This window comes from Castor canadensis, chromosome 12, assembly GCF_047511655.1.
Source record: "Castor canadensis chromosome 12, mCasCan1.hap1v2, whole genome shotgun sequence".
NCBI classification, from domain to species: domain Eukaryota; kingdom Metazoa; phylum Chordata; class Mammalia; order Rodentia; family Castoridae; genus Castor; species Castor canadensis.
Genome location: NC_133397.1, coordinates 8,595,612 through 8,609,793, shown reverse-complemented (window position 1 = coordinate 8,609,793; position 14,182 = coordinate 8,595,612). Strand labels below are relative to the sequence as shown.

General features: G+C 51.7%; 1 protein-coding gene across 12 annotated transcripts in view; it reads right to left on the bottom strand.

The window, feature by feature from the left end:
- Atp6v1c2 (ATPase H+ transporting V1 subunit C2) overlaps positions 1 to 14,182 on the bottom strand; it is a 46,552-nt gene that overhangs the window by 9,130 nt on the left and 23,240 nt on the right. For 10 of the 12 annotated variants that reach the window (XM_074049173.1, XM_074049176.1, XM_074049167.1 and 7 more), the window contains 5 exons: positions 7,979 to 8,073; positions 4,229 to 4,320; positions 1,988 to 2,074; positions 1,329 to 1,427; positions 737 to 805 (listed from right to left, as the gene is read on the bottom strand). In XM_074049173.1, coding sequence (XP_073905274.1) covers positions 737 to 805; positions 1,329 to 1,427; positions 1,988 to 2,074; positions 4,229 to 4,320; positions 7,979 to 8,073 — 442 coding nt within the window. The remainder of the gene's footprint in view (positions 1 to 736; positions 806 to 1,328; positions 1,428 to 1,987; positions 2,075 to 4,228; positions 4,321 to 7,978; positions 8,074 to 14,182) is intronic. The other 2 variants (XM_074049174.1, XM_074049178.1) reach the window with 1 other exon arrangement.

Genomic DNA, 14,182 nt, shown 5'->3' with positions numbered 1-14,182 from the left:
CCCAGGTGTTCCTCGCTCCGACAGTTATAATGCCACAGGTGGACTTGCAGGTGGCAGAAACTATCCCACAAGGTCTCCATTTCACTCCCAATGTCATGCTTCAGCACAGGTCATTGAGGTCACCGTCCCCAACAATGCAGCACTAGTGGTTTAAGCATCTCTGAGTTCCATTAGCCAGAAGACCCTGAAACTAGGAGCTCTGGGGCCCAGGTATTTCTCAGGGCACTCTGGCTAGGTTACCTCTCCTGCTTTTCAGATCCCACACTCATAGCGGCCACCCCCTGCCTCCAGAATCAGGCCTGAGGCCTCTGGTCTGAGAGGCTGAGCCACTGCCCGTGGAGAACAGAGGGCAGAGCAGTGGTGGTGGCTGGGGCTGCTCTGCCTCCCCTGCGACCTCAGGCTGTGTCCTTCTGTTCTTTGCACCACTCTTGATGGCTATCTCCTGTGAGTTAGTGGCCCTGGGACAGCCACACTCCAAAGGGAGCAGGGAAGGGGATGCTGTTCCTGATGGATGGCAGTCAGACAGCCTTCCCAGAAGAGGGAAGAGGAGTTTTGAAACATAAAAGTAGTCTGTGCATGTGTGTGATCAAGAAGTAAGTCCAGGCCAAGGGACACAGAGGGCACAGGTGTGGGGCCGGTGACCTCATACTCTGGGTATATGTTTGGTGGTCAGGTGCCTCAGAGTACCCCCTCAGGCCCCTCTGAGGATCCAGGGTCAAGCTGGGGTCTCACTTACTTAGTCGACCGAGGGACCACCATGTCTGAGAGGGATTCGTAGGTCTTCTGCCATTGTGCATAGCTTGGCCTGGGAAGACACAGAATCACTAAGTGTTTTTGGCAGCAAGGGCTTCTGGTGTCCTGAGGCTCAGGAAGCTGTCAACAGTAGGACATGGAGTCCCCAGCATTCTCCAAGGCCCTGCAGTGGTCCTGAGGAAACCCTGGCCCAGCCCCATCCGGGGCCCAGCCTGCCTGCAAGGGCTCCAGGGCTCCCACAAAGGTCTCCGCATGGAGAACTCAGCTACAGATATCTGTGCAGCTTACTGATATTTCTCATCCTGGCTGGTGACCTGGGGCCAGCTGATTGACCCCTCTGGCCTCAGGAGCAGAGGAATAACAACGCTCAGGCCTGTGGCAGGGATGACATATGTCCACGACTCATGGGGCACACAGCAGATGCCCCACAAATGGCTGCTTCTATCACTATCACCATCTCCTGTGCCCACAAAGACACAGCTGCTGTGCAGGTCTGTCAACCTGGGGCCAATGGAAGCAGAAGGGACCCATCTTCCTGTCTACCAACACCTCCCTCCACCTTCCTGGCTACGTACTTGGGGACAATGACCAGCAGAGTGATGAGATATTCTGAATCCAGCACGAAGTCTTCTTTGCTCACAATATCGCTCAATGTCCGAGTGAAGAGGTTGCCCCTGGAAGGCCGTGGAACACACAGTGTGACTGGCATGCTGACCCCACACTCCTGCAACACCTGGGACGGGGGCAGGACAGTCCCAGGGAGGTGGGGCCAGGGAGGAGGTGAGTCTCATACGTGACCATCCTCCCTGGCCCCATTTGGGCACCACAGCTGCTGCCTCCTCCCCTCAAGGACAGGGGAGTCTAGCAGGACCTCAGTCGCTATCACCAGTCACTCAAGGGGCTGCTGAATCCAACACCTCTGTGACCAGTGCTGCCACTGGCTGTTGGGAGGGGACCTCAGGTGACAGGCAGCTAAAGATACTCAAATGTCAACACGGCAGCCAGCTCTCGAAGCTGCATAGGCAGAGATAGGCCTGGATAGAGCTCCATGTCACCTTATAGGCCTCTCAGTCCAGCAGCCAGGGACACTCACCTGAAATGGCTTTATCCATGCCCAGTGGACCTGGCCTCGACGAAGGGCATGGCATTATTAGTTCATGGGTCAAGGTTGTCAGGGGATCAAATATAGCTGAAATAAGGTCATGCAGCTACCCAGACTGCACGGAGCACTAACCCAGAGGCCACCACAGCTCCAGGCTGTGGCATTAGCATGCCGCTCCCCTTGCAAACGCTTCTTAAGCATACAGTCAGGGCCAGAGCTCTAAGGCAAGGAGAAAACACCACTCTTTAGAGGCTCCCCCTTCCTTCTTTCCTGCCCCTGCCTACACCATCTCAGTGCAGCCCTGTCCCTGTGGCCATAGGCAAGTCCATGGGACTCTCCCTCCAGAGGCACCCGAGGCACAGCCTCGCTGCCACAGCAGTAAACATACTCTCGTGTTATCTCTGTTTTACCTCTGTACTCCAGCTCAAAGCCTTTCCATACACGTTTGCTGAATGAATAATTGTGACTCTGCAAGTGCAGGAGTTGTTTTTTTATTTTGCTTTACATCTTTAGGGCCTAGCACATGGTCTGAGGGCATAGTAGGTGCCTTTAAAAGTGCATACTGAAAGAAAGAAAGAAGTAACAGGGGCTGGGGGCACAGCTCAAGGGGTAGAGCACTTGCCTAGCAAGCACAAAGTCCTGAGCTCAAATCCCAATGCTGCCAAAAACAGTTACAGACTGTCATCACTCCTCTCTGTCCACTTTCCACCTTCACTCAGTGTCTGTGATCAGTAAAATCCAAGTGACAGCAAATCAGTGAAGAAGGAACTTCACCAGGTAAGCAAAGACATTGGACCCAATGTCTCTTCAGGTCCTAACCAATTCTTTTTTTTTTTTATTGTATTTTTGTTGTTGTTAGACTGGGGTTTGACTCAGGGTTTTGCATTTGCAAAGCAGGTGCTCTATTACTTGAGCCATTCCTCCAATTCCTTTTGCTCTGGTTATTTTGATGAAGGGGGTCTTGTGAACTATTTGCTGGCCTCAAACTACCATCCTCCCCACCTGAGCCTTTCAAATAGCTAGTTTACAGGCATGAGCCACTGGAGCCCAGACTGACCAGTTCTTAAGAAGCCATGATTTGGTGGTGGGGTGAGCAAACGGCCCAGCACACTCTGGCCCCAAGGCCCATAGACTAGGGCCACAATTCAGAATTCAAGGCCACCGGCACCTGTCTTACTTCCATCCTCCATCGCTCATGTCCAGTTAGTTCTGATAGAAAGTCAGACAACAGCAAGGATGGTCAAGTGCATTTCACTCTTTGATTTTTAATTTTCAACTAACAGACTACGGCGTGTATATCCCTTTTCTGGAGTTTGTGGAACCAGAAGCATTCTGGATTTTGCATTGTTTGGGATTTTGGAATCCTTGCACATATATGATGACGCATCTTGGGGATGAGACCAAAGTCTAAACAGGACTTTGTTTCACACAGACCTTACACACACAGCCTGAAACGCAGATACCATGTATCTCTGTTTTGGCTGTGAGCAGGCGTGGAATTTTCCACTTGTGGCACCATGATGACAAAATTACAGATTTTGGAGCATCTTGCATTTTGGATTTTCGTATTAGAGATGGCTGACCTATATTTCTTTTGCCACAAGAAGAGCTGACCCCTCACGAAACAGGAAGCATAATTAGAAGGTGACATTCTCTTGCTCACAGTAGTGAGCCAATCAGTATAGCAGCTGGTTCTGAGCTCTGGGCCACTTCCCTCTCTGAGTATCGTCAGACTCAGAACAGACCAGACCCAGAGTCTGGGGACACTGGGTGGCTACTCTATGCCAACTTGGCCCTGTCTAGCAACATCCTCCAGCCTCCTGGAAGAAGCTCACCTGCTTCTTATGTACCTCCAACACCAGGGTACTCACTCCCTTCCTAAGACCATCCCTGTCCTGATAGCACTGAGCTTACACTTTTCTCCCAGTGGGCCCTTCCACCCCCTAGGTGTGGGTCTCTCTGCTGAGCTCAAGCAATCTGCTGCCTTTCCACATGGCTCAGGCAGACAGAGCAGGCACCTGAGAACCTGCCACTACTCTGGGCTGGAGTCCACCGTCCTCTCTTCCCTCTCAAAGGGCCAGGTTTTGACACCCTGGCCACTGCTGCTTCTGCAAGGCACTGTGTGCAGCCTTCATAGGGAAGAGCCTGAAGCAGCCTCCCAGGTAACCTGGGGGAGGTGGGGAGATGGAAGGAAAGGGATGAGAAGCAGCACTGTGCTCTTCTCTGGGCACAATGCCCAGCGGGGCTCTGTCCCCTCCCTCATCTGCTCTGGTCCCAGCATGCAGCTGCCTGTCTGCCTCACTCTCCCTCCACACCTTACTCAGGGTCCCCCTGACAGGAGTGCACAGAGCTGTGTGGGCATGCAGTACGCACGTGGACTTCTTTTCCAGGTTCTCCAGGTTCATCTTCAGAGCACTGTAGGCAGCCGTACGGGACTTCAGGTCCATCTCTATCTGTGCCAATTGCTACATAGGAAAGAAAATGTTCTTGGTGCCCTTGGGTGTTGAAGGAGTTGGTTGAGCTTATCAAAATGGCCACCAAGTACTCATGGGGTACGTAAGAAAAACAGCCACCTGCTCACTTGCCATGGGGGGTCCGATATTCTGCTCTCCCCCAGTGTCCCAGCATCTGACCTTTACATCAGCCCATGTGTGGGGAGGCAGAAAGGGACAATACAGATGTGGAGGTCCGAGCCTCTGCGGCTTGCCCAGTGTCACACACCCAGCTCCATTAGGAGCACACACTGAACCTCCAGGCATCTCGGGTCTCTCCACACGCAGCCCTCTCGGGCTCTGCTGAAGGCAGACAGTAACCCTGATTCTTGCTCTCTCTGGGAAGTACCCACCACAGCTCAGTCTCACAAGTGCCCACCTCTCAGGATCGGCTGTGCCCACTGTGGCCCTGTTCCTGCCTATGATTGCTGGGAGGCAGGTCACCGCTGGGATGTTTCAGGGAATCCCCTTGTTCTAGAGTTCCAGGGGTTAGTGAGCACATTCTGGTCCCAGCCCTGTGTCCCTCCCATGTGCTGGCCCAGGGCAAGTGGTATAGTGTGAAGAAGTAAGGAGCCTGGGCTCCCTACCTGCCAGAGGGGAGGTGACAACCTTCCCGAGGGCCCAAGAAGGGTCAGCCAAAGAGAAAGAAAATGCAAACAGGCCCCACTCATGGGAGGCCTTCCAAAGAACAGTGGTTGTCCCCATGATTATGGCAAACAAGCATTTTGAGGTCCCTGAAAGCAGAAATTCAGTGCCGCCATGAGCCCCTTCCACCTGGTGAGAACTGTCCATAATTTAAAGACAGTCACCAGCTGCCACCCTCCCAGGGATCACAGCAGAATTGGCTCTACAAGAACACATCACATCAGGGAACACTGTGGGAGGGTTGACACCCCAGGCGCCAGCACGCACAGCAGGGCAGCCTGCGCCACGATCCACACTAGATGAGAGCCGCGGGCCATCAGCAGGCTGTGCACAGCTCTGGGTTTAAATGTATAGATTTTACAAGTACTTGAGAGGATCCCCGGTAAATATTAGACACTGGCCACCTTTAGAGAGAAAAAGGGAACAAGCGTCAGCTAACAGCAGTAGGAGCTGTTGGCATCCTTGTCTTTATGTTGTTTGGTTTCTTAAATGACTTTTTTTTTTTTTTTAGAATTTTAAAAACATTTATTTTGAAGTAACTAGTGATTCACAAGAAGTTGCAAAAGCACTGCACAAGGTTCCCATGACCTCTTCATACACCTCGCACCACTCACGGTGACTTCTTTTTTTATTGTTTTATTTTGGTTTTTTGGCAACACTGGGGTTTGAACTCAAGGCCTCACACTTGCTAGGCAGGCGCTCTACCCCTTGAGTCACTCTGCCAGCAACACTGATGACTTCTAATGGTACTACACCACGCTTACCCCATGGCTACACCTTACTCTGTACAACCACACACACTGCACTCACCGTCCAGCTACACTGTACAATGACACCGTACTGCACCATGCAAATGTGACACACGCCTACAACATGACACTCCACTCCACTCTAAAGCTACACTGCACAGATACAATCCACAGATCTTGCTTTTTCTTCCTTTCTTTTTTGGTGGCACTGGGGTTTGAACTCAGGGTCTCACTCTTGCCAGGCAGGCACTCTTACTGCTTGAGCCACTCCATCAGCCCAGATCTTGCTTTTTCAATAAGACTTGTATCTTTTTTTACAAAAAGAAAGTGGTCCGATGGATGTGGCTCGGTGGTAGAGCACTTGCCTAGCATGAAAGAGGCTGTGGGTTTGACCCCCAGCACTATATACACAGAGACAGAAGTAAAATAAGAAAACAATAACAAAAAATTAGTGCACATCCTTATTTACTGATTTCACAAGTCAATGAAAAGCTGCTGAGAGGTAGTAAAACAGTGGGAGGAAGTAGGGTTTTGGACCAGTGAGGCCCTGATAACCACCAGTTCCAACTCATACTGGCTGTGTGGCCTGATCTAAGCTCTTTGACCTCTCTGAATGCTGCTCCACAGAATTATGGTGAGGTGGCCCAGGGAGTATATGTCTTGTTTACAGATTGCAACCTCTGTTGAAAGAACAGGCGAGCTGGGGCTGCCACAGGTGTCCCTGGAGCAGGATAGACTGAGGGGCCAGCACTGCCTCTGAGTTGGCCCCCTGTGGGAGAGACATCCCCACTTCCCCAGGAAGCCCTGCCCTGCTCACAGCACAGCTCATGACTTTGGCCCCTTCACACCTGCTTTCCAGAACCCTGGCCCCCCACTGAACCCCCAGCTACTTCCTCACTCAAAGTCAGAGGAGACTGACACTTCCAGAGCCCGCCTGGCCCCCAGGGGACACTGTCCAAACCCTGTCCTCTGGGCTGGTGCAGTCACTCAAGTAGGAGAGCATCTGCCTAGCAAGCATGAGGCCCTGAGTTCAAACCTCAGTGCCACACACCCACACACACAAAACACCCTGCCCTCTGCCACCCTCCCTGCCATCCTGCTGAAGTCACTTTTTGGCACCTGGAACTGGAGAGAAGCCAGGTCTCTGCTACAACTCTGCTGTGCACACCCTGTGTGCTCCAGGGGTCCTCACCACTGGGTGCTTGGGCCTCAGAGAATCCTGAGGTGGCACTGGGAAGGGCAGGACAGGTCATGGTCAACCTCACAAACAGCAGTGTGCTCTGGCTCCATGATGGACTCGCACAGCACCCCGCTGGAAGCCACTTCTGGCACAGGTACCCCGGACAGCCCCTCCTTGGAGGGCCTTCCAGAATCTACCTGATTATCTCAGGATGGGCTGGCATCTTGTGTGTCCACAGGAGTAGCCAGCTTCCCAGCCTCACCTGCTCCCAGAGACTGGCAGGAAAGGGACCCTGTGGCCACTCTCCAACCCTGACCTACCCACCACACTCAGGGAGCCTCAGCTTCTCCAGCTTTGTTCCTGGACAGGCTGAGACTCTTCAACCACAGGGGCCAGCAGAAGACACGATACATTAGTGACTCCATGTGCAGTGGCAGGTAGAAAGGACAGGCCATCAGAAATGGCCAGCACTCACCCATGGTAGACACACAGGAGTTATCTGCTCACCATCCACAATGTGTTTTGGTACCTGTATTTCATCGAGTTCTAGCTAGAGGCCACAGCTTAGCAGACAGCAGCCTGTCACAGGCACTGTTGTCATAGGTAGCCCAGAGGTGAATCGTGCAATGTCTCTGAGAGCTCCTAAGTGGTTTTTGCATGTAAATAATCGTCTAGGGGGCTGGAGGTGTCAGATCCCTGATGCTACTGGGGGGCAATAAGCTTCCCCATCAGTAACTTTTGAGAAAAGGTGTGTGTTAGGGGAGCAAAGCGGATGGGCAGTGGGGTCTGGCTCAGAACACCGGTGACTCGGGACCATCCAGTGGACTCTGGGTAATGGGGATTTGGAGGACTGTCTCCCTTAGCTGTCATCTTGCTCAGGGCACAGGAGGCCACACCTCAGATGCCCAGAGACCCAATCAAGGCTGGCTGGCTGGGATCCTACCCAGGGTCACTGGGCAGGGCTAGAAGCCCAGCCTCTTGCCTCTCTGTCTCTCCAGAACCAAACAGCATGCAGGTCTGTCTCTGACAGTCAGACGTCCCAGAAAGCTCATCTCACCTTTGCAAGTGTGTCCACCACGCTCACCAGCGGCTGCTTTGCAGGGTATTTCGCCATGTCCCATTCAAAGTGAGTCACAAAGGATGTCAAGTCGACTGGAAGAACACAAACCCAGTTCAACAGGTGGACACAGTTCTCCTCATCTCCCAAGAGCAAGCCCAGAGCTGCAAACACTCCCCTCAGAACACTTCAGAGTTCTGAGCCAGTGAGTAGGGCAGAGCCCTAAACCCCTCTAAGACTCCCCACAGCCAGCAGCCCAGAGAAGGGCACTGCAACCGCTGTACTTCTGTGGCTGCTGCACCAGCACCACTCCAGAGGTGGAAGCCAAGTCACGACATTCCAAGGGGCTCTAGTAGCTTCTCTGCGTTCTCCAGCTGCTTGAGCTTCTCTCTGCCACCCCCCACCTCAGGGTAGCATTACTTTTTTGAGGTACACCAACAGCACACCAGAGAGCATCAAACCATGAAGCCCTGAAAAGCCACACAGCCCATGGCCTGTCACGGGTGACACCTGCTTTTGGGACAAGCATCTCCCTGCCTCCTGAATCCCAGGAGGAGACAAGGTCATTTCAACCTCCACTGTCCCTTTCATCTAGTTGCTGGAGTTGGCCTGTGATGGGGGCTTTTCTACCCGGAACAAAGGCGCATCTTCCAGTGTGTGCCCTTTAAAGTCCAGTGTTTTCATAAAACCTGGTTTTCCTTTTCTTCTTCCCGAAGCAAGCCCAACCTGCTACCTGCAAGGTGGTTCTGAGCCACTGTAACCAGCTGTAGGATTGGGGTGAGCCCTGGAATTGAGGCCAAATGCCACACTGATTTAGCCTGGCAGGCACAGAGCCCTGGGTCTCAGGCAAGGCCGGAACTAAGTCAGTTTTCCTGCCTTAGAACTGGGGGCAGTTCCAGTGCCTACTCTCTTCAGAGACGTTCTATGTTCAGGTAGAGAACATTGAGGCCTAACCTAGCACGTTACTTCTTTCTTTTTCTTATATTTTGTTTTTGAGACTGGGTCTCTCTATATTGCCCAGACTGACCTCAAATTCCTGGCCTAAAGTGATCCTTCTGCCTCAACCTCCCGAGTAGCTGGAACCACAGGTACCTACCACTGTACCTGGCTGGCTCATTACCTCTCTTTAACATCTGCCCTGTGGCAAAATAGGAAACCTGGTATGAGTTGCAGAATTACAGAGGCCCCTGGAAATCCCCCTAAACTATCGAGCCAGCCCTTCCTATCTGGGATTTCTCGCCACAGGTTGTGTACATGCCTGTGCTTCCCAGAACATAGATGTGCACATGGAAAGGGACTGTCATTGCTCTCTTGATATGCAGACACCCTTCCCGTCCACCCTCACGTGCTCATGGCGTGCAGGGACTGCACCACCAAGCAGTGAGTTGTTGCCAGAGTGTAGGCAGCAGGAGGATGGGAGGGGGCTCCAACCAGGACCACACAGACTCACACAGAAGCTGAAGGGCAGAGGCATGGTGGATGGCTGTGAGGGAGGGTGTTGGTGTCAGGAGGACTGGTGACCTCATGAGGGGGCAGGAGGAGTCTCTGTGTAAGGCTGATGGAGCAGAGAGGTGGATGGGGACGGGACAGGAGCACAGTCAGGACTGGACAGAAGATCATGTCTGCATCTGCCCATGGCGACACTGGGTCCCATGCACACAGCCCCTGTTGTGTGCCAAGAGTTGGTCATGGAGCTCTTTCCCTCAGACAGCAGTGTCAAACAGGGTCACCACACAAGCCTCCAGGAGGCTGCATCACCAGCCAGCCATGGAGGAGCAGGCTGGGGACAAAAGCACACTGGGAGACTCCTCTGTGTTGGGAACAGACAGAAGCCAGATGTACTCCACCAAGGGTGTGGGAGAAGGAGGCAAAGCCTAGAGTGGCCAGAGAAGCCCGGGGCAAAACAAAGAGCAGACCCTTTCAACAGCATGCAAGGCTAATGACACACAGGGCGCCATGAAGGCCAGGTGACACCCAGGTTCCTAGGTTGGATGACTGGGTGGAAGGAGAGACGTGCACTAAGCCAGGCGGCCACAGAGGCAGGGGTAGGAATGGAGTAGAGTAGAGAGGGGATGAGTTCAGCTTGGGGCAGGCTCGGGTTTGGTATGTGGGTACACAAGACCCCAAGAAGCAGATGGAAACCAAAGGGGACTCAGGAGAGAACTAGCCTGGTAATAGCACTGTTGGCACTTGAGAGAGAGGAAATACCTCAACAGAGATGAGTGACAATGCCAACCATTGAAGTAGGTGACATGTCCTGATGACTTCCCTGGGGCCAGGACATATGACTCATCTCACTTAATGGATTCTTTAATCCTATTAAGTATATTACTATCTCCATGAGGAAACTCCAGCACAAAGCAAGTTACGTAAGCTCCATCAGGACGGGAGAAAACGCACATGGAGGACACCACACCCTGCCTGACACACAGAAGGGAGCTTGGTTCCTTTTCCTGCTGTGTCCACTATCAGGGCACAGCTACACTACAGGTGACAGAGGGAGCTGAGCTGTCCCCTTCACAAGAACTCAGATACTTTCTAGATCATCTGAACTTGGAAGACGTCCTAGGGAAAATTCATATTGTACATTTACACCTTAGCCTGTTGACAAGAGAACCTCTAGGGTGCTAGGGGTGGGGCCCTCATCTGATAGGATCTGAGTTCTCAAAAGGCAGTGGCTCACACCTGCAATCCTAGCTACTCAGGAGGCAGAGATCAGGAGGATCGCAGTTCAAAGCCAGCCTGGGCAAAAAGTTTACACACGAGACCTTATCTCGAAAAACCCATCACAAAAAAGGGCTGGTGGAGTGACTCAAGGTGAAGGCCCTGAATTCAAGCCCTAGTACCACAAAAAAAAAAAAAAAAAAACCAGGGACATCAGAGTTCCATCCATGCTCGCTCTCCCCCAAAGAAAGGTCATGTGAGTACACAATGCAAAGGTAGCCATCTACAAGCCAGGCAAGCAGCCCTCACCAGAATGGAATTGGCTGGACACATGATCTTAAACTTCCAGCCTCCAGAACTCTGAGGAAATAAATGTCTGCTGTTGAAGCTGCCCAGTGTATAGAATTTTGCAATGGCAGTCCAAGTGGAGTGATAGATTTTGGAGCTAGTACAGATTCCGGCACTGCACACCAGGGCAGGGAGTGTGGACAGAGGCCAAGCAGGACAGTCCTGAAGGGCCCCTCCCACAGCAGCAGTGGCGACTGATCCCGTGGTGGAGAACCAGCTGCACGATGGGTGGCCCAGCAGCGGTCCAAGACAGATGTCAGGCAGATGTGTACTTTGCCCACTTCTCATCACCTCCAGCATCTCGGAACCCTCCACCCAGCCACAGTCCTGCTCAGCTCCTCTCCCTCTCCCACTGCTGCTTTCATCCTTCAGTACTCAGGTCACAGTGGACCAACTCCTTCCAGAAACTGCCCTGAATGACCCCCTGCTGATCTGAGCTCAAGGACACTAATGGCATTGGGTGTTGCATGGCTACCCTGTGCCTCCAGTTCTCCAGCTCCTTAGGGGCAGAGTCTGTGACTGACTTGTCTCTGTCTCCAGAGCCTGTCAACATACCCCCCACAGAGCAAGTACACCACGGAATGCTCACAGTACTGTCAGCAAAGCTCCTCCCAGCCATGGTGGCCACGTTAACTCTCACTCTGCCTAGAAGAGTCACATTTCAGGTCAGGCCCTTGTCTCTATGCCATGTCACCAAGGTCATCACGGTTTTTACTCCAGGGAGGGTAAGCTCCATCTCAGCACATAGGGCACTGTGAAGCTGTGAACTCTCAGAGACAGAGGCTGTGCTTCTAGGCTGGGTCAATTTTCTCTGAGCACCCAGCATGCACTTGGTTCTGACAGATCTGCAAGAGCATCCAAGAGGCTGTTAGACAAGGACCTTGAGAGACTCCCAGGTTTACAACTGTGACCTCCTCTTCCTTCCTGTACCGTGTCCCTAACACCAGGGGAGCTGGGATACTGACCCTTGCCCCAGGTCACATATCCAACGTCCCTGCCTGTCCACACACACTGCTTTGGGCGAGAACATTCTAGGCCTTCCTGTACTTCCACAAAGCTTTGTCGCCTCTGCTTGGAAAAGGAGGCCTGGCATCCTCTCCCTAGATTTCAGTCATCAAAGCCAGTCCTCGGAGGGAGCAAGGCAGGGTCTGACCTGTGAGGTCAGACCATGGCCTGGGCAGGATTGCTCTGCATCATCACACACTGTACACAAGCCGCCACATCTCAAGCAACAATGGCCTATCTAGACATCAGCACAAGGCCTTGCCAGCACACTGGACTGTGACCGCACAGGCTGTGACCGCACAGGCTGTGACCCATAGCGCCCAAGGCAGACAACAGATGTTTGCTCTGCCTTTGCTGCACTCACACTTGTCTCTGTCTTTGTCAGCTGGAGGCAGACAAACAAAAACAAAAGGTGCACAGGCAAATCAAAGAACCTATAATGTGAGTGTTATTAAGTCCACTTGCAAGCGAGAAAACTGAAGCCCAGAGGTGACCTGTCCAGGTGAAGATTCACATTATTCAGCAGGAGGAGGTCTGACTGGATGCTGGATCCCAGTGGTGATGGTGCTCTAATTCCCTGAGGAGAGAGGAGTAAAATCCCACCTGAGGGCAGCAATTAGCTCTTCTAGTTAATTCTATCGCTAATTTGTGGGTGCCCTGCAGAAAAAGAGGTCCTCATTTAGACAATTTGGGAAAACCCATGTCAGATGAAGGACTTTGCAGAGTCATTAATGCTAATATTTATCAACCACTAGGCTCAGAAGCTGCTGTAGGGCCTGCCCTTCCATCCCGGCCTTTTGGCAGGGATGCTTTTCAGAGCATGCTTCAGAAACTCTAATCTTGGAAGTTGATGGGCTCCAACTCATAGAGGCCTTGCAGGAGTCCTAAATGAGCAAGCAAAGCTGGGTTTCCTGCTGAGAAGAAAGCCCCTGTCTCTTAGAGTTGGTGCCATCTGGACTGGGCTGAATGCTAGTAGTAAGATGAACCAAGTCATCTCGTTTGGTTTTCATTTTGTTGCAGTGCTGGGAACAGAACCCAGGACCTTGTGTTCTGCCAGTGAGCCCCATCCCCAGTCCTAGAACGTAAGTATTTCGACCACGATTTTAATGTCACCTTAAATCCTCACAGTCTGAAGAGCAGTTTTTTATGTAGAAGAGTGGCTCTACCTTAAGCAGCTTTTTAGCAGACATCCCAATGAATCACCTGCTGAATCTTTGGTTGTCAACATGACAAACTATTCTTTTCTTACCATCAACAAGAAATAGTGGAGCAAACAGATTGCATTTTGGAAGGCAATTAGTAACTTTCAATCTGTAAAGATTTTTATTTGCTCTGTCGCAGGTTTTGGGAGAAAGCCCAAAGCAAATGGCTCTTTTTAACAATCACACCAGAGTGTCTTGTTTGGGCACTGCCCCAGGAGTCTCCTGGTACCTGTGAACCTCATAAGAGGCCACACGAAGCAAACCTGGCATCTAACCTGCCCGTGTTGGTCAAGCGGATAGCCTCATAAAGCAGGAAGCGGGATGCCAGGGACAGGCATCAAAGCCAAGAGCAGAACACAAACAAGAAGATGAAGTTCACCTTGAACCTCACAGAGTCAACACATTCCCAGCTGTCCAGGTGGCAGGCAAAGCTGCTCCGGAGAGACAGTGACAGGAGAAAGAGGAGGACAGGAAGGCAACAGTTGTTCTCTGTGTCATAGGGATATCGTGACCAAGCTACAAGGTCGTTATGGGAGCAATTGTAGTGACCCGATCACTATGTCCCTATAACCAGACCGAGATTCCACCTCCCCAGGGACATGCGGACATCACGCTGAGCACAGGCACGGCAAACAACACACAACCTACTCTTTAAACATTTCATTTTTTCCTTCAAACCTGAAATATAATAAGGTGAAATTATTAAACCACAAAGACATACAAAGCCAAGCTCAGATCTGAGAGAAGGAACATTTCCCTTTGTCAATTTAAAACAGTAAATAAAAACAGTCTTTTAATGTTTCCAGGAGGGTCTGCTTGTAACAAAAGATATAAACGTTAAGTATGTACGTCCTCATTTTCAACAAATACGCATAGTCACACGCGTTTAGTTATCACCGTGGATAACATTTAATTCTAGCATTTCTAAAGTCTCCAGGGTTTGTCTTGCACATTTTAAATGCACTCAACTAGCATGTACACCATT